This window comes from Zootoca vivipara, chromosome 12 (assembly GCF_965207765.1).
Source record: "Zootoca vivipara chromosome 12, rZooViv2.hap1.1, whole genome shotgun sequence".
Taxonomy (NCBI): domain Eukaryota; kingdom Metazoa; phylum Chordata; class Lepidosauria; order Squamata; family Lacertidae; genus Zootoca; species Zootoca vivipara.
The window spans coordinates 40,869,438-40,890,415 of record NC_142595.1 but is presented as its reverse complement, the minus strand read 5'-3'; the positions used below and the strand labels follow the sequence as shown (position 1 = coordinate 40,890,415).

The following is a 20,978-nucleotide window of genomic DNA, read 5'->3' as shown; positions in this document are numbered from 1 at the left end:
TCAACTATGGTCATCCTTCTTCCTTACTAACCTCTCTTTACTGTTCATCTCAGGCCTAAGTATAATGATGTAGATTTTGGGGAGGAAGATGCAACCCAATAAGCCAGCAGTAGAGGCCAAGATGGAGAAGATCTCCACAGCCACCATGTATTTCCCTTTGGTGCTCAAATAAGTGGGGACAAAGGACAGCCAAACACTGCAGAAGACCAGCATGCTGAAGGTAATCAACTTGGCTTCATTGAAAGTATCAGGCAACTTCCTGGCAAAGAAAGCCACAGAGAAGCTCACAATGGCCAAAAGACCCATGTAGCCAAGAATCAGGTGGAACATGATGTCTGAGCCCTCATTGCACTGCACAATGATTTGCCCATCCTGGGAGTGCAGGTCAAACTCTGGGAATGGGGGAGAGGATGCCAGCCACCCAACACAGATGCCAGCTTGAATGAGAGAGCAGAAGGTGATAAGGGATCCTGCCAGCCTCTTCCCAAGCCATTTCCTCAGGTTGCTTCCAGGCTTGGTCACCATGAATGCCAAAACCACAGTGATTGTTTTGGCTAACACACAAGCAACAGCAATGGAGAAGATGATGCCAAAGACCATTTGCCTCAAGACACAGGTCACCTTTGTAGGCCTGCCAATGAATAAGAAGGAGCAGAGAAAGCAGAGAAGCAGCGAAGAGAGCAAGGTGCAGGTGATTCCCCAGTTGTTGGCTTTGACAATGGGAGTGTTCCAGTGCAGACCAAAGGTCCCCATCACAACAAGTGTGACCAGAGAAAGCAGGAGAGTTAAGGAAGCCAGAATCACCCCCAATGGCTCCTCATAGGATAGGTAGCTTATTTTTTTCAGAATACATTGGTCCTGAAAGGCATTTGGGTAGTGATCATCTGGGCATTTCTCACATTGATCTGCATCTGAAAGTGAAAAGCATGCTTTTAGCATTTCTGGAAGTGATAATTATTAATATTATTGGTAGTGTCTATTATGCAATACATTGAACATATTACTGAGCTGATGAACCAAAGCCTAATTTTTCAACTAAGTGATGGTTGCTCTCTGAGCATCTCAGCTGTACTAATCAATCCATTCATATTTTTGTCATGATTGCATTATACTGATTGATGTCAGTCTTTTCCCCTTAACCAATGTCTATCTCTGCATCCAGCCCCATGTCTTTGCATTTCAAGGCTTGCAGCCCAAGTGTTTCTTTTTTACACTTCACGCAATGGAGCTTGGGAGTGGTTCAAACAGCCAGGCAGCCTGTCATCAAGACAATCTACATTTGACAAGAAATAATGTACCTAAGGATTGAAACTGTATGGATACAATAGAGAAAAGTATTTGCTACTTGTTAATAACTGAAGAAGAAAATTTGTTGGCTGGAGGTTCAATAGTGAGAAAGGAAATTTTCGAGTGGAATCCTAACCATTTCTACCCAGATGGATGTCATCCTGATTTCAGTGGTGCTTAATCCCACACAATATATTCTTGAGCGTCTGACCAAAGGGGAGGGAGCGGAAAGGAGAATATGTATGAGTAACATAAATACATGTTAGACAGAAGAAAAGCAGACATAATAAGACTAAGACATGGATGTCTGTGTTGGAGAGGAAGATGGGAATTCCAGTTGACTTGGGTTCCTTCACTTACCCTTCTGGACTGAAATCCTCCCTTTCGGGCACTGAACACAGTCATAGCAACAGATTTGTTTTCCCTGCTGGGCAAACATACTCTGTCCAGGGTGGCAGCTCTCAACACAGGTGGAAATGGGCAGCATCTAAGGGTAATGACAAGCAAGGGATTTTGAATGGAATAAGCTTGCTTCTCTACATCAATCCTATTGTCATCTATGTCCGCTTTGTGGCAGAAAGGTCACAGGACTGAAATTAAAGGATGACTGTCAAGCATTTGCTCCCTGGCCAAACATCAGGCCCCCTGATAAAGATGCTTTGTGCTGTCACCTAACCACTTGGGCAGCCAAGGACATGTCTGAATGGCAAAGAGAAGCTCCTGCCAACCTTGTCCTTATTGATAGATTGATTCCTCATAACCCATTGCTGAATCCCTCCTGCAGACGCTGTCTTTTAAAGTTTAAATAAGAATTTATTTTTACTTAGTGTACTTGAACTTGCAGATTAAAATATACAATGCAGGCAGGTGTTACTTACATTGCTAATACATCTTACATAGATTTTTTTTAAATCTAAGATAAATACTGTCACAGACTGAAAGCAGCACAACAGAACACTTCTGCTGCTCTAACTCTTTAGACTGCTTATACCTCCATAACTGCACAAACTGACATGTTTCTTTTTTCTGGGGGGGGGGGGTTGCTATTGGGTTCTTGTTTTTATCTTGATTATGTATTTTGTAGTTCTATAATTCGGTTTTATTCTGTGACCCTCCCTGAGATCTCCATGTATAGGGTTGTATATGAATTCAATCAATCAATCAATCAATCAATCAATCAATCACCTCAGGCATATGACAGCACATATAGCCTTCCATAGACTTCTGAGCAACAGCACTTTTCCGAGCATTTTGGATGCATTCATCCCACACATTATGGCCAAGCCTGCATGGAGTTTGGCCCCACCATCAGCCTGATGGAGACCAACATCCTGGCACAGGATATCGCCAGCCACTCCATCCATCAACATTACTGACCACACACTTCAGATGGCCATCTTTCTACCAGGGCTCCGCGTGGTGGCACAGACTCTCAATAAAAAAATTGCTGCCAACAAAGCATTTTGGAACACCACAGTCCCTTTTCAAGAGCCTTAAACACCTGCCAATTCCTTACTCTGAAAGACCTTGTTCTTTAACCCTCTGCTCCAAATTATTTTCAAACTAGCTCTGCATCAACAAATTTGAACAAAGTAACAAAAATTGTTTTTCATCAGTGAGTACGAGCGCTTGCCTCCTCACACTTCTCCTTTGTAGCCATCTCTGTTTTCCTGGATCCCTTGATTTTCTCATAAAAGATGATGATTAAAACAAGAAATAGTCCCACCCACCTGCTTGAACTTGGGATTCCATGCAATGGCACTTCCATCCACTGTGAACTCTTTTCCTGGGGGTGCCTGAGGGTCCACCCTCCCCACTCGGACTCTCTGGAAAGACTCATTGGGAAATGTGACCAAGTTGAGGAGATCACAGCCACCTGTCTGCTGCCCCTTCTCATCAAAAGAGATTTCTTCCCCAGCACTGTTGTTGAAGTGGATGTTCTTCAGGAAGGAGTGAAGCTAGATTGCAAGGGGGGGGGGGAGAGACACAGACCTTGTAGGCTAATATGCTCTCTCTTTTGCCAGTTGGACCTTTGGCTTCTTACTACCATTCATCAGTATGTTATAGGACACTGAAATCTGCCTTCCAGTGAGTGAAATCATTGCTCTATATAGCTCAGTCATTTCTACACTGGTTGTTATTGACTCTCTAAGGTTTCAGAGTCTTTCCCAGCATGATCTTGAGATGCTGGGGGTTGAACATGGGACCTTCTGAATGAAAGGAGATGCTCTGCCATTGAGCTGTAAGCCTTTCCAGTTCCAATACAGTGGTACCTTGGGTTACAAATGCAACTGGTTACAAACGCGACGGTTTACAAACTCTGGCAACCCAGAAGTAGTGCCTCATGTTGTGAACTTTGCCCCAAGATGAGATCAGAAATTGTGCACCGGCGTTGTGGCGGCAGTGGGGGGCCCCAATGAGTGAAAGCACGCCTCAGGTCAAGAACGTTTCTGGGTTAAGAACGGACCTCCGGGACAAATTAGGTTCGTAACCTGAGGTACCACTGTACTTGGAGACATGGCTTGGTATGCTTTTCGGCTTGACATAGATTCTGGGTACTTCCCCATTAACAAATGCAACTGTCAAACCATTGGTCTCTGTAGTCCAGAACTGTCTACTCTGAATTGCCACAGTGCTACAGGGCATACACCCGAGGTTTCAACCCAGTTCTGATAACAGAGGACACCCCTTTCCCTTGCGCAGCCCCAAGTAGGAGAATCCTGGGATGGGTAAATTTCAAGAGTTTGAATGTGCAGCTTGCAAAGCATAAGAGATAAATTCCGAACCAATGATAGAGCTCACCAGGGAAAATCCCCAAGGCCTCTCCTCCATGCCAAGTCTCAGCTGTGGAACATAGGAACCAGTAATAATAACACCTGTGCTTCTAACATTGAGGAAAGTAGCTAACAGTACCTGCCAGGGCTGAACTTTTGGCTGCGTCCGTCTCTCACCCAGTACTTTCTGTTTGGCTCTTGATGAATACATGCTATGGAGAGCATGTGCTACTACATGGACGGCATTGTAAATGGTGTAGCTCTGGCTGGACATTTCCATTTCAAACACAGGTCCAGTGAGTTTCTCCAGCTTCTCCCTCCCAGTACAGTGTTTCTTATTTGTGTCAATTAGATTGTTATCTGGGAATGAACAGAGGAATGCACTGGCCCAGAACTCCTGGATGAAATAAAGATTTGGCTGCCATGGATTCATGGTCTGTAGAAAGTCCTGAAACCCTGGAACTGGATTTGAATGGAGTGTAAATGTCAAGGTGCCATTGAAGGATATAGATGGGAAATTGTTTCCTACCAGCACTGCAGTAAAATCCCATTGAGCTGTTGTAATCCACACCCTTTCCAGAGGGTACTTAGAAAAAACCTCACAGGAGACTAAAACCATTCTCAAAGCCTCTAGAGACTGACTGTCTCCGTAGACAAGAATCACATTCATTTGCTTCTGTGTGAGAGCAAACATGATTGGTCTCAATTTTTGTTGAAGGAGCTCATTAGGTAACCATTGTGTCACTAGTGGGATCACCAGTGTCCAAGAAATGCAAAGATTATTCTGGAAAAGCCTTGGTCTGAGAGTACGAAGGAAGGTTTCTCCACTGTCATCATCTGAAACAAGGAGGCCAATCCAGTTCCACCCAAACTTCCGGAGTAGCCACACAATTCCATTATATTGAGCTTCTTCATTGGGGACCATTTGGAAGAAGGAAGGGAAGAGCCTCTTGTCACTCAGCACTGGATCCAAGGAGCCATAGCTGAGCTAAAGTGAAAGGCATTATATTTTTGAGAATCTGAAGACCATCTATTTGTTCATAGACAGAATACTTCGTTATTGTTGTGTTTAACCACCTGGTATTACTTTTCAAAGTCTATCACCCCTGGCATTATTATATCTCATGTCAGGAGAAGTTTCTAAGAAGGAGGCTGGATGCTCCCATGATTATATGCTTTGAGGCATGGTCAGGTTTGGTAGAATCAGAACTTTGGTTATTTATATTATTGGTTTATCCCCTCCCACCCCCAGCAGAAATCCCAAACTACTTTTTTTTAAAAAAAATAATTTTATTGGATTTTACATAGAGAAAAAAAGAAAAAGAGAAAAGAAAAAGTTGAGCAAAAAAAGATACAAAAATGCAAAACAATATCATCACATCTTATTTCTTCAAAATTCTTTACTTCCCCTTCTTGCCATCCTATTATAATTGACTCATAACATTTCCAAATCTTAACTTAACATCATAAAATTACATCTTAACTCCCATTTCATATCCTATTTATAAACAATTGTATTCATTTTATATATATAGAAGAGTGAAGAAAAAATAGAAAGAAAAAACCCACAAAAATAATAAAAAGTCATAATCATATTTTTTCAATTTCTAATCTAAACATTTCGAACTTCCTCATTCCGCCTTCTTGAGTTCCTTGTTGTTCACTAATTATTGCAGTTTCTAAATCTAAAATTACATTCTTTCTTCCAATTTACAGTGGTACCTCGGTTTATGAACACAATTGGTTCCGGAAGTCTGTTCATAAACTGAAGCGTTGATAAAGTGAAGCGAACTTTCCCATTGAAAGTAATGGAAAGTGGATTAATCCGTTCCAGACGGGTCCACGGAGTACTCAACCTGAAGCGTACTTAACCCGAAGCATGGGTGTAATTGGTTCCGGAAGTCTGTTCATAAACTGAAGCGTTCATAAACTGAAGCGAACTTTCCCATTGAAAGTAATGGAAAGTGGATTAATCCGTTCCAGACGGGTCCACAGAGTACTCAACCTGAAGCGTACTTAACCCGAAGCATGGGTGTAATTGGTTCTGGAAGTCTGTTCATAAACTGAAGCGTTCATAAACTGAAGCGAACTTTCCCATTGAAAGTAATGGAAAGTGAATTAATCCGTTCCAGATGGGTCCACGGTGTTCGTAAACCGAAAATTCGTAAACCGAGGTGTTCATAAACCGAGGTTCCACTTTATAACTTCTTTTTAACTATTTACCCTTCGTACTTCTCTTTACCCTTATTAACCAATATTCTCTACCCTTTTACCCAAAAATATTCAAAATTAATTTCCAAAATCTTTTCCCCCTTTTTTATTCCCACCCTCAAGACTAAATCTACCCCCTTTCCTTGGAATCGGTGTCTCCAGAGATTTCAGCCAGCTCCTTGATACTTTCCGAGTTCAAACCATGTTTTATCTTTTTAAAAAAATATATATTTTTATTGATTTTATAACAAATACAGAAAAAATACAAAATATAAGAAGACAAAAAACAAAAATAAAAAATAAAAAATGTTTCTTTAACAATATCCAATGTAATTCTTAATCTGTCAACTTCCTCCTTCCCCCCCTTTCCACGCTTCTATTTATATCTAATACAGCACTCTCTATTTCTTAAACCAATTCTTCTTCTAGCATACTTATTATAGAATTTTTTCTTGATCCATTTTAACCACACATTCCCAGTGTTTCAAAATGTCATTTGGATCTAGAGATCTTGATAATCATTTTACATTTAAACTTATTCCCTTCTTACTATATCTAAATGCTTCTTCACCCTCTTTGTACTTCCACTTCCCTTATTATCTATTCTTAATCTTATAATTCTTTTCCAAGTAAATCTTGAATTTCTTCCAATCTTCTTCCACCGTCTCATTTCCCTGCTCTCGGATTCTCCCAGTCAGTTCAGACAGTTCCATGTATTCTATCAGCTTCATCTGCCAGTCGTCCACGGTCGGTAGGTCTTTAGATTTCCAGTTCTTTGCTAGTACAATCCTTGCTGCTGCTGTGGCATACAGAAAAAAAGTAGCAATTCTTTCCTTGTAATTCCGAGGAAAAAAGCTTCTGGTTTCTTAGCAAACGTGTTTTTAAACACTTTCTTCAGCTCATTATAAATCTTATCCCAGAAGTCCACCACATGTGGTAAAAGGTCCCTTCCGATTCCTTGCATTTCCAACATTTATTGTCCTTTTTATGATATATCTTCGCCAGTTTCACTGGCGTAAGATACCATCTATACACCATCTTATACAAATTCTCTTTTAACACATTACAAGCAGTAAATTTCAATCTCGTTCTCTTTCTGCCCCCCCTCCTGCTTCCTTCTCCCCCTCTCTCACTGGGGTGACAACCTTTTTGTTTTTCCCCTTTTTGAGGGGCTTTCGAATCAAGACCCTTCCCTGTTCCACCCCTCCCACCAGTGGAACAGTGATTTCTTCTTCATCCCTTCCCTGTTCCACCTCTCCCACCAGTGGAACAGTGATTTCTTCTTCGTCCTCTTCTGTCTCCAAAATCAGTTCTGTTGGTTCAGCAGTCTGCTCTCCCATGATTGTTGCGTTTCCTTCAGAATTACGGTTCACCTCTGCCATTTCCAGAGTTTTCCCTAAAGTCATATCACAGCATGCGTCTTCTTCCAGTCCTTCTTCTTCTCCCTTTTCTTCCTCTCTAGATTCACGTGGATGGTCTGTTTCAAAATTCAGTTCTATTAGTTCATCAGTCCTCTCATCCATGCTTATTAGGACACCTTTAGGATTACAAATCTCCCCTGTCATTTCCAAAATTGTTGTCAAAATCAAGTCCCAAGGTGTACCATTCTTCTCACAGTCCAGAACCTTCTCTTCCTTCCTATTGGTGCTCTCCGCCTCCATAATTGCAGCGGAGCAGGGAGTGGTGTTATTGTTGTCCATGTTTTATATTTTCCAAGTATGAAAAGAAATAAAGTTCCGTCTGAACTGGATCCAACCTCTAATTTTTAACTTTCTCTCTTATTACTCAGTCTCAGATTCAACGTTGAGTAGCCTTTAAGTCCATTTGTTTAAAGCTTCCTCTTTTACTTATCTGCAACTCTCAGTCTCACACTTGTATAAACAATCACATTCTTTCCCATTATGACGTCACAAAGACGGCTAGGCAATCCTTCCTTTGACCCGACTCCAAGTTCACGGGGGTGGGGGGTGGTTCCCTTGTCAGATAACAGTCTTTTGCAAAGATTTATGTACATTTTATCTTTTTCCCTTACTCTGCATCAGGAAAAAGTTCTTAAAAGAAAGATTTCTGGGCTTTCCCCAGCTTACTGCATCGTCCATTACTCAAGTGGGGAGGGGGCTGACTTCCTTTTAAAGCCTCCTCCCAGCACCAATTATCCAGTCCAATTCAAAAGTTTTTAACTTACTTGGTCCAAATCTCTTCTTTTTAAAGAAAGAATCCGCTGCTTGCAGGCTGTAGGCTTGGAGCTTTGCTTTTTGGAGGTAACGTTGGTGCTCAAAATGGCTCCCGCGACTGCAACTCCGCTGGCTCTCGGGGCTCTTGCGAGCTTACCAGGCAGCAGAGGAGTCACTCCTGGAGCTCCGCCGAGCTTTTTTGCCCCCGGGACGCTCTACCCGGGGTTGTACGGGGGTCTGCGTCACCCCCACGGAATTCCCCCCCTCCGCAAGCCAGAAACCTCGGACCTCGAGGTTTCTGCGCCTCTCAGCCAGCGCGGCTGACCGGAAGTCCCCACAAATCCCAAAACTAATTAAGAAGGCAGTTTAGGCAACACATAGCTAGGAGGCTTTAACATAGTCTTGACACAAGTGTAGAAAACATAATGTAATGGGATTGATAGCTAACCTGGATGCTCTTTTGGGGTTTTCCTGTGGATGTCTGCCCTTGTGGTTGTATCTATGTATCTACACACATACCTGTGGAATCTTGTAGGTGTTTAATATATTGGCCATCTGAAGGGAGTTTTGGGAGGTGAGCCCTCCAACGACGGCAATTAATTTATCTTCCCCATTACACTGGTAATTGGGGGAATTTTGTTGTCCCATGAAAAGAAGAGCAAGAGTGTTGAAACAAGTTCGGGAAGGATTAAAAGCATTCTCATAAAATGTTGATGCCAGTGTGATGTTGGATAAGAGTTTGGCATTCTTGTTGATCTCTTGCAAGGCAAACATGAAGGCAAGAACATGCTGGTAGTTTTTCGGGATCACACTGCAATGAGAGAAAGAATGACTGCAAACATGATAGAAAAGAAACAACCGTGTTGAAGTTATCATTTTGATTCATGCATCTATTTAACTTGGATGTTTCAGCTGGACAAGAACATTTTATTCAAATCTATGATACTACAGCAATTTCCGCAGTTATTTTGATTACCGTAGATGTGCAGTATGTAAATGGTAGATTCAAGGAGATCCATTGTTGTGCTGTGGGTGAATTGGTGGGGTTGGATAATGAAACCCAGAAACAAAAAGCTTTTAACCTGCCATGTTCAGTCAAGGTCTAATTCATTCCCCATTTAACTAGGTTCAAAATCACGAAGACAGTGGGATAAAGTACTGAGTAAATCAGATTGCATGTTCCCAACCCATCCTTTGCCTCTTTCTTCTACGCAATGTCCATGCCTACCTCTTGTTCTGCTTCTTTGTCCACCACCTCCCTTCCATTTCTGAACCATGAAGTATTCATGGGAATGTGTTCTCAATTCAACCTTGGAAACAACTATTTAGTATACCAGTGTGCTATAACACACAGTCTTTTTAGCAGCCCTTGAATCTACGCCTAATAGATATACTTGCCTTTTTTAAAAAAAAAAAAAACCTTGAGAAATAAACCTTACTCTTCTTTTTGTATTCAATTGGATTCGCTTCCCATATAATCGTGAATCACACAAGCGTCCTTTGGAAATTCCTTCCTACCATGTAAACTTGTGTTAAGCAAAGCTCTCCTTGAGCCCAAATATTTGAGAGGAAGCATCCCATTGGGCTCTGTGAAACTGTCTTTCACACAAATCCATTTTCAGCTGCAATATGGCTGCAGCCACTTACTTGGGAGTAAACACCATTAAGCTCAGTAGTGATTACTTCGAGTAGGCATGCATAGATTTGCCCTGTAAGGACTAAAAGCTGATGGATGTTTGGGGTGTGGAGCGAAGCCCATGGAACTGAACAAGGCTTACTTGCAAGGGAATTTGGGCATAGAGATGGGTTGCAACATCTATGGGTTTGAAGTAGCTTGGAAACTTTAGCTGGAATGTGGATGGGGCACATATGGGCAAAAAGCAGGGGGAATCTAGGAGCCACACTTAAGCACTTTGGAATTCTCATGGATTTCAACAGGATTCTGTCCCTCTTCCCAAGCTTTCAAGCCTACTGCTGGGCTTTGCTCTTTGAAGGAAAAGGAGGCAACTGCAGTTCATCAGACTCAAAATGAAAAGGTGAATTTTTCAGTATCCAAAAGAATATCAAGTTGTAGTTAGTTCCACTTCAGTGTAGCAGTTACCACAAATATCATATACAGAAGAACCACAATGAACTGGGGACATGTTGAGTAGAATAGCATTTCAAGCAAGTCCAAATTTGAATATGTACTTCTTAATTCTTTTCACAAGAATGATTATCCTTCCTGAAAGACAACTCTGGAAAATATTGTTAACATTGTGGTGTAGAGGGATTTGATTAGCTCACATATGGTGCCTTAGACTGAAGATGAGTTTCTTTCTGCTAACTCAAGTGGTGGGACAAAAATCTGAATGAACCCTGTGAAGGCTGACAGGAGAACCGAAGACAGAAGCTGATGCAGTCGTTTATTTCATCAAGTCATGAATAATCAGTGGACCCAACAGAAAATTCCCTGTAAATAAGTAACTACTTACTGAGCAGAAAATGAAGCTGATTGTGGGTATTCCATAAACTTCTCCGTTCTGAAGTTTCCCAGTGTAATGGATATAAATTCACCAATGATCATGTCTGCTGGAGGACCATATGAATTCGTTTGAATGGTTTTTCTCAATCTGCTCAAACTCTTGCTAGAAGAACAATGCAACAGCAACAGCAGGAAAAGCAGGTGACGCGCTAACCATTCTTGGGCTGAACTGGAAGCCATGATGTTTACCTATAGTCACCAACAGCATTTCAGTCTTGGCTGTAGTTATAAGGAAACTTGGCTACAGGGAGGCATGTACCTGCCTCAAATCTACCTCCCTAACTGGATTCATGTAAGTTGATAAGATAGGCGCCTATATAGACTACAACACAGGACCATCACATTTGGAAAGGGCTGTTTCTGTTTCTGTTATTGTGCCTGGCATCTGATTTGCCATGGGACATTTAAAAGTAGTGATGTTGATCAATAATTATAAAAATTACAGGGTGAGGTATTTGTTTTGCTAAGGTCCTCAAGTTTAAGAAAAAGCAACATTGTTATGCCAATGAGATTTCTGCTCCACTCCAAGATCTTCTCCCTTGGGAAGCAGTGCCTTGGACAGTTGGCATAACTTTCTGACTGGAGACAATTTGACACATGTGCTGGGTATAGAAAGAGGATTGTTTTCTGTTAAATGTCCTGAGACCTCTGGGGATAGGGCGGTATATAAGCTCGATAAATAAAACTAATAAAATAATGTACATATCCCTAGACCACTAGCCCTTCTATCCAATTACTGTCTACTCTGAATAGCAATTATGCTCCATGGCATATCAATGGGGTCTTTCTCCCATTCAACTTGAGTTTTATTAACTTCAGATGTTAGTAATTAAACTTAGTCCTTATGTATCCGAAGCTGAGAGTGGTTTGGGCAACCCAGTCAGATGGGCATCATATAAATAATAAATTATTATAAGTTATTATTATTATTATTATTATTATTATTATTATTATTATTAGCTCTGCGACTGAGCAATATCCATTCACTGTAACCTGGATGGATAAGGACTTTGTCATAACAGCAGATCAGATATCTCTACTCTTCATCTGCCTCCCTCAGATGCCATCCCACATGCGATTTTCGTCTGTCCCCACAGAAGCCTAAGCATCTTCCCATTAGGTCTCCTGATATTATTGGATGGCAGCTCCCATAATCTCTGGCAGCTGCCAATGCTTGCTGGGGACGAACGGCATTGTATTCCAATAACTTCTGGGGACAAATGGTGAAGAACAATGATCTCTTCCATGGAAACTACTGTCCTGGGACCTTCTCCTTGTTTTTATTTCAGCATACCAAAGCTGAGATAAAGGTATGATGTACAATGCCATCAGAGCTATTGGGACAGAACATGGTCACTGCAGATGGTAGACTTGAATGTCACTAAAGATGGGTGAACAGAATACACAGAGATCTAATATTCTAGAGTCAATTTTTAAGGAAATTCTTAAATTTCTTCCAAGCAGATTTTCGGAATTAGCAGGTCAGGTAATGGTCCATTAAGGAAACAAAGGGAGAGGCTCTGAACTCTTGGGTCGTCAGAAAGACAAATATAGAGAGGACCAGTGGGAGATTGGATTCTTTCTTCAAAAAGCTGAACTGTGCTCTTTATCTTCCTGCATACAAATCAACTTTATGGCCACTGTATTTTTCTGCTGAGAGCAATTACTCACACACACAACCCCCCACAACCCCTGGGTCCTTATGGAAGGAAGACACTCAATGGGTTAGAGATAGTTGTTGTTGTTGTTTTAAATAAAGAGTATCTAGCGTGTGTGAAAGTAGGGTTGCTGGTCTGAATATCTCTTTTACAGGAACACAGAAAATATTCTCACAGCATCCAGAAGTCTGAGTTTAAACATGTATGTCCACTGCCAGAAGATTTATATTACGCTTGGTGCTTTGCTTGTTTGTATGGTCCATTGGGGATTTCTTTTCTTCACACACACACACACACACACACACAAACATGTGACACATCTTTTTTAAATAAGGTTTTATTCAGACTTTTCACAATACAATAAAAAGAAACTATTTCAAACAGAAAATAATTAAAATAAAAGAATGAAACATAACAAAAGAAGAAAAAGAGCTAGATGAATACAAAGTTCTCTCACACATATGTCCTAACTTTGAGCAATGAAATTTGTTTAAAAGATACATCTCTTATGTAGGATTTGTGGTTATGGTCTTCATGGGATCAAGGCCATGTCCCACCAACTTCTAATTTATTTTACTAAGCAGAATGGTAAACTAGCAAGAATTAACAAGAGCTCAAATGATTTAGATGCCATATTTTTCAGTCACTCAACAGCTACTTCATTTTCAATCCTGATGCAAATTGCTTCCACATAACATTCCATTTGGACAACACCCTGGTGAAGCAGACTCCTGTAAATAACAGGATTTCACATTCTGCTCTCCTTAGTTTGTGTTCTGGGGATATAGAAAGGTAGTCCAAAAAACAAAGATAGTCAACAAAACAACATACATAAAAATCTCTCAGTCTAGCCTACCTCACAGAGCTGTGAAGGCAATACAGAGAGAAGAGAGTCATGCGTGCCACCATGAACACTTTGGATGGTAGAGAATAGGGTTTCCCAACTTGGGTCTTCAGCTGTTTTTGGACTACAGTTCCAAACATCCATAGCTAGGAGTGCTAGTTGTCAAGGATAGTGGGAATTGTAGTCCAAAAACAGTGTGAGACCCAAGTTTGGGAAATACTGGCATAAGGAGAAAAAGATAAAAGTGAAGGAAATAGCATCTCCTTGCCACAACATAAGGTCCCTGGCTAACGGCATCTCTTTCACCTTCTCTGGTCATCCTTCCTCCTTACTAACCTCTCTTTACTGTTCATCTCAGGCCTAAGTAAAATGATGTAGATTTTGGGGAGGAAGATGCAACCCAGTAAGCCAACAGTAGAGGCCAGGATGGAGAAGATCTCCACAGCCACCATGTATTTCCCTTTGGTGCTCAGATAAGTGGGGACAAAGGACAGCCAAACACTGCAGAAGACCAGCATGCTGAAGGTAATCAACTTGGCTTCATTGAAAGTATCAGGCAACTTCCTGGCAAAGAAAGCCACAGAGAAGCTCACAATGGCCAAAAGACCCATGTAGCCAAGAATCATGTGGAACATGATGTCGGAGCCTTCATTGCACTGCACTATGATTTGCCCATCCTGGGAGTGCAGGTCAAACTCTGGGAATGGGGGAGAGGATGCCAGCCACCCAACACAGATGCCAGCTTGAATGAGAAAGCAGAAGGTGATAAGGGATCCTGCTAGCCTCTTCCCAAGCCATTTCCTCAGGCTGTTCCCAGGCTTGGTCACCATGAATGCCAAAACCACAGTGAGGGTTTTCGCTAACACACAAGCAACAGCAATGGAGAAGACGATGCCAAAGACGGTTTGCCTCAAGACACAGGTCACCTTTGTAGGCCTGCCAATGAATAAGAAGGAGCAGAGAAAGCAGAGAAGCAGAGAAGAGAGCAAGGTGCAGATGATTCCCCAGTTGTTGGCTTTGACAATGGGAGTGTTCCAGTGCAGACCAAAGGTCCCCATCACAACAACCGTGATCAGCGAAAGCAGAAGAGCCAAGGAAGCCAGAATCACCCCCAAGGGCTCCTCATAGGATAGGAAGCTTATTTTTTTCGGAATACATTGGTCCTGAAAGGCATTTGGGTAGTGATCATCTGGGCATTTTACACATTGACCTGCATCTGAAAGTGAGAAGCATGCTTTTAGCATTTTTGGAAGTGATAATTATTAATAGTATTGGTAGTGTCTATTATGCAGTACATTGAACATATTAGTGAGCTGATGAACCAAAGCCTATTTTTTCAACTAAGTGATGGTTCCTCTCTGAGCATCTCAGCTGTACTAATCAATCCATTCATATTGATTTAAGTCTTTTCCCCTTCACCAATGTCTATCTGCATCCAGCCCCATGTCTTTGCATTTCAAGGCTTGTAGCCTAAGTGTTTCTTTTTTACACATCCCACAATGGAGCTTGGGAGTGGATGAAACAGCCACCTAGCCTGTCATAGAGAAAATCTATATTTGACAAGAAATAATGTTCCTAAGGATTGAAACACTGTGGATACAATAGAAAAAAAGTATTCACTAATTGTTAATAACTGAAGAAGCAAAGTTTGTTGGCTGCAGGTTCAATGGTGAGAAAAGGAAATTTGCGGAGCGGAATCCTAACAATTTCTCCCCAGATGGATGTCATCCTGATTTCAGTGGTGTTTAATCCCATGTGAACTTTATTTCACACAATATATTCTTCAGTGTCTGTCCAAAGGGAAGGGAGAGGAAAGGATAACATGTATCAGTAACGTAAATACATTTCCTTGGGATCCATGACAGAAGATAAGCAGACATAATAAGATTAAGATATGAATATCTAAGTAGGATAGGAAGATTGGAATTCCAGTTGACTTGGGTTCCTTCACTTACCCTTCTGGACTGAAATCCTCCCTTTCGGGCACTGAACACAGTCATAGCAACAGATTTGCTTTCCCTGCTGAGCAAACATGCTCTGTCCAGGGTGGCAGCTCTCAACACAGGTGGAAATGGGCAGCATCTAATGGTAATGACAAGCAAGGGATTTTGAATGGAATAAGCTTGCTTCTCTACATGAATCTTATTGTCATCTATGTCCGCTTTGCGGCGGAAAGGTCACAAGACTGAAATTAGAGGATGAATGTCAAGCATTTGCTCCCTGGGCAAACATCAGGCCCCCATTATAAAGATGCTTTGTGCTGTCACCTAACCATTTGACCAGCCCAGCACATGTCTGAATGGCAAAGAGAAGCTCCTGCCAACCTTCTCCTGCTCGATATATTGTTTCCTCATAACCAATGCTGATTCCCTCCTCAAGACGCTCTCTTTCAAAATTTAAATAAGAATTAATTTTTTTACTTACTGTACATGAACTTGCAGATTAAAATATACAATGCAGGCAGGTGTTACCTACATTGCTAAATCATCTTAAATAAATTTTTATCCAAGTTAAATACTGTTAAAGACTGACAGCACAATAGAACATTTCTGCTGCTCTAACAGTTTAGGCTCCTTATAACTGCCATAACTCCTCAACTATGTCCTTTTAAAATGCTTGGGGGGGGGGAGGCTATTGTGTTGTTGTTTTTATCTTGATTATGTATTTTGTGGTTTTATATGTCGGTTTTATTCTGTGACCCTCCCTGAGATCTCCACGTATAGGGTTGTATATGAATTCAATCAATCAATCAATCAATCAATCAATCAATCGCCTCATGCATGTGGCAGCACATATAGCCTTCCATAGCCTTCTGAGCACCAGCACTTTCCTGAGCATTTTGGATGCTTTCATCCCACACATTATGGCCAAGTCTGCAAGGAGTTTGACCCCACCATCCACCTGATGGAGACCAACATCCTGGGACAGGATATCACTGGCACTCCATCCATCAACATTCGTGACCACACCCTTCAGGTGGTAGGTGGTTTTCTTTCTACCTGGGCTCTGCATGGTGGAGATTGTTCCCAACAATGCATTTTGGAGCACAACAGTCCTTTTTCAAGAGCCTTAAACATCTGCCAATTCCTTACTCTGAAAGACCTTGTGCTTTAACCCTGAGCTCCAAATTAGCTTCAAACTAGATCTGCATCAACAGATTTTAAAAAAGGTAACAAAGATAGTATTTCATCATTGGGATCATTGGGTACCAGAGCTTGCCTCCACACACTTCTCCTTTGTAGCCATCTCTGTTTTCCTGGATCCCTTGATCTTCTCATAAAAGATGATGATGAAAGCAAGAAATAGTCCCACCCACCTGCTTGAACTTGGGATTCCATGCAATGGCACTTCCATCCACTGTGAACTCTTTTCCTGGGGGTGCCTGAGGGTCCACCCTCCCCACTCGGACTCTCTGGAAAGACTCATTGGGAAATGTGACCAAGTTGAGGAGATCATAGCCACCTGCCTGCTGCCCCTTCTCATCAAAAGAGATTTCTTCCCCAGCACTGTTGTTGAAGTGGATGTTCTTCAGGAAGGAGTGAAGCTAGATTGCAGGGGGAAAAAAACAACACAATCCTTGGTGGCTAATACGCTCTCTCTCTTCTGTTTGCCAGTTGGACCTTTGGCTTTTTACTACTATTCACCAGTATGTTATAGGACACTGAAAGCTGCCTTACAGTGAGTGAAATCATTGCTCTATATAGCTCAGTCATTTCTACACTGGTTGTTATTGACTCTCTAAAGTTTCAGAGTCTTTCCCAGCATGATCTTGAGATGCTGGGGGTTGAACATGGGACCTTCTGAATGAAAGCAGATGCTCTGCCATTGAGCTGGAAACCTTTCCGGTTCCAATACAGTGGTGCTTTGGGTTATAAACACTTTGGGTTACAAACGTGTTGGGTTACCAACTCTGCTAATGTGGAAGTAGTGCCTCAGGTTGTGAACTTTGCCTCAGGATGAGAACGGAAATCGTGCACCAGCGGTGCGGCGACTGTGGGAGGCCCCATTAGAAAAACGGGCCTCATGTTAAGAATGGTTTTCGGTTAAGAATGGACCTCCGGAACAAATTAAGTTTGTAACTCAAAGTTCCACTGTATTAGGAGACATGGCTTGGTATGCTTTTTCACTTGACATAGATTCTGGGTATTTCAGACTTCCGCCTGGGGCGCTGTAGAAGATGGCTGAAAATACCATCTCTCTGGCTCCCACGGGGTAATTAGAGGCTGTAATGGGAGTATGCAGCCTCCCGAAATCTTCCCAGGGGGTACGGGAAGACGCAGTCTCATCTGCAGTTGCTCATCAACCAACTTCGACTTCAGAAGGAAGGAGGGGCTAGGGGCACTGAATGGAAAGCCCCCACGAGAGTCTGGATCTCCTGGACGCTGATTCTGCACGCGGACCAGGCTCTATGGCTTAAGAGTGAAATTGGATCTAAGTTGTGGACATGCTTCAGATGAGGAAGGAAGCTTTATTCTGCAAAACTCAGCCACTGAGAAAATAGAAGATAGCCGAGGAATGTTTACATTAGAGCGGGAGATGGTATGTGACGGAGCGGGGGGGGGGGGCAGAACTCTATAAGTGTGCTTTACTGTGCTTTATTATCTACTTACCAAAACTCCCCCCAGAAGAGCCGTATATAATATTTACAAAGCAAGAAAGATTGCAAAGTTGGAAATTTATTGAGAAATATGATTTCTTAAATATATAGACTCAGTGAATTGGAAATATAAACAATCAAAGTTTGTATTTTTGGACTTGCCTGGAATGTGGCTAAAGACTCCCTAACTCATGGATATCAAGGAGAAGCAACCTCATTAGCAGTTGGAAACTTGTCAAGAAATTTCTGAGACATGATGCAGTTACAAAGTAGCTTCCGCCATTTTGGAGACAGCGCCGGCTATAATAACAGTCAAAGGGGGAGTGAGCCATTAGGTAACCATTTTGTCACTAGTGGGATCACCAGGGTCCAAGAAATGCAAAGAAATGCAAAGATTATTCTGGAAAAGCCTTGGTCTGAGAGTACGAAGGAAGGTTTCTCCACTGTCATCATCTGAAACAAGGAGGCCAATCCAGTTCCACCCAATGCCATCATACTGAGCTTCTTCATTGGGGACCATTTGGAAGAGGGAAGGGAAGAGGCTTCGGTCACTCAGCACTGGATCCAAGGAGCCATAGCTGAGCTAAAGTGAAAGGCATTATATTTTTGAGAATCTGAAGACCATCTATTTGTTCATAGGTGGTGGTGGTTAACCACCTAGTATTACCTTTCTGTGGGACCCAGGTGGCGCTGTGGTTAAACCACTGAGCCTAGGGCTTGCTGATCAGAAGGTTGGCGGTTCGAATCCCTGTGACGGGGTGAGCTCCCGTTGCTTGGTCCCAGCTCCTGCCAACCTAGCAGTTCGAAAGCACGCCAAAATGCAAGTAGATAAATAGGAACCGCTACAGCGGGAAGGTAAACGGCGTTTCCATGTGCTGCTCTGGTTTGCCAGAAGAGGCTTTGTCATGCTGGCCACATGACCTGGAAGCTATACGCCGGCTCCCTCGGCCAATAATGCGAGATGAGCGCGCAACCCCAGAGTCGGTCACGACTGGACCTAATGGTCAGGGGTCCCTTTACCTTTACCTTATTACCTTTCTAAGTATACACCCCTGCATTATTACATCTCAGTTTCGGAGAAGTTTCTAAACATGAAGCTGGGTACTCCCATTATTATATGCTTTGAGGCATGGTCAGGTTTGGTAGAATCAGAACTTTGGTTATTAATATTATGGGTTTATCCCCTCCACCCCCAACAGAAATCCCAATGCTGATTAAGAAGGCAGTGTAGGCAAAACATAGCTAGGAGGCGTTAACATAGTCTTGACACAAGCGTAGAAATCATAATGTAATGCAGGCATCCCCAAACTTCGGCCCTCCAGATGTTTTGGACTACAGTTCCCATCTTCCCTGGCCACTGCTCCTGTTAGCTAGGGATCTTGGGAGTTGTAGGCCAAAATATCTGGAGGGCCGCAGTTTGGGGATGCCTGATGTAATGTGATTGAAAGCTAACCTTGCTGCTCTTTTGGGGTTTTCCTGTGTATGTCTGCCCTTGTGATTATATCTCTGTATCTACACACATACCTGTGGAATCTTGTAGGTGTTTAATATGTTGGCCATCTGCATGGAGTTTTGGGAGGTGAGCCCACCAACAACAGCAGTTAATTCATCTTCCCCATTGCAGTGGTAATTGGGGGGATTTTGTTGTCCCATGAAAAGAAGAGCAAGAGTGTTGAAACAAGATCGCAAAGGGTTAAAAGCATTCTCATAAAATGTTGGTGCCAGTGTGATGTTGGATAAGAATTTGGCATTCTTGTTGACCTCTTGCATGGCAAAGATGAAGGCAAGAACATGCTGGTAGTTTTTTGGGATCACACTGCAAAAAGACAAAGAATTACTGCAAACATGACAGAAAAGAAACAACTGTGTTGAAGTTTTTATTTTGATTCATGCATGTATTTAACTTGGATGTTTCAGCTGGACAAGAGCATTTTATTCAAATCAGTGATACTACCATAGCTGCCAAGTTTTTCCTTTTCTCGCGAGGAAGCCTATTCAGCATAAGGGAAAATCCCTTTAAAAAAGGGATAACTTGGCAGCTATGGATACTACAGCAATCTCCTAAGATATTATGATTAGATGTGCAGTATGAGAAGAAGCATCCCATTGGGCCCTGTGGAACTGCCTTTCACACAAATCCATTTTAAGCTGCAATATGGCCACTTACCTTGGAGTAAACACCACTAAGCTTAGTGGTGACTACTTCGAGTAGGCATGCAAAGATTTGCCCTGTCAGGCTAAAGCTGATGCATGTTTGGGGTGTGGAGCGAAGCCCATGAAACTGAACAAGGCTTACTTGCAAGGAAATTTGGGCATAGAGATGGGTTGCAACATCTATGGGTTTGAAGTAGCTTAAAAACTTCAGCTGGGTTGTGGATGGGGCTCATATGGGCAAAAAGCAGGGGCAATCTAGTAGTCACACTTAAACACTTTTGAATCCCCATGGTTTTCATCAGGATTCTGGCCCTGTACCCACTTATCACAATGAAGGACCTTGTTTTCTCGTTAATGTGTTCCTATGGCTCTTTCAGGGAAAAGGGGACAACTGCAGTTTATCAGACTCAAAATGAAAAGGTGAATTTTTCGGTATTACCTAAAAGAATATCAAGTTGTATGTCAAGCATCCCCAAACTGCGGCCCTCCATATGTTTTGGCCTACAACCCCATGATTCCTAGCTAGCAGGATCAGTGGTCAGGGAAGATGGAATTGTAGTCCAAAACATCTGGAGGGCCGAAGTTTGGGGATGCCTGTTGTAGGTAGTTCCACTTCAGTGTGGCTGTTATCCCAAATATCATCTTTCCATATACAGAAACACCACAATGAACTGGGGAGAGAGGGAGTAGAATAGCATTTCAAGCAAGCCCAAATTTGTATTGAAGGACTATGAATATGTACTTTTAAATTCTTT

General features: G+C 42.2%; 2 protein-coding genes across 2 annotated transcripts; both read right to left on the bottom strand.

The window, feature by feature from the left end:
• Positions 1–9,109, bottom strand: LOC118095557 (vomeronasal type-2 receptor 26-like). Its single transcript, XM_035136807.3, has 5 exons — positions 8,966–9,109; positions 4,201–5,049; positions 3,018–3,245; positions 1,648–1,774; positions 1–911 (listed from the first exon to the last, which is right to left on the bottom strand). Exons 1-5 carry the CDS (start codon positions 9,092–9,094, stop codon positions 1–3), a joined length of 2,244 nt encoding a protein of 747 aa, XP_034992698.3. The 5' UTR covers positions 9,095–9,109.
• Positions 9,110–13,676: 4,567 nt separating this feature from the next.
• LOC118095556 (vomeronasal type-2 receptor 26-like) lies at positions 13,677–19,629 on the bottom strand. Its single transcript, XM_035136806.3, has 4 exons — positions 19,594–19,629; positions 16,789–17,016; positions 15,428–15,554; positions 13,677–14,688 (listed from the first exon to the last, which is right to left on the bottom strand). The coding sequence occupies exons 1-4, from the start codon at positions 19,627–19,629 to the stop codon at positions 13,775–13,777; spliced, it is 1,305 nt and encodes a 434-aa protein (XP_034992697.2). The 3' UTR covers positions 13,677–13,774.
• Between the last annotated feature and the right edge of the window lie 1,349 nt (positions 19,630–20,978).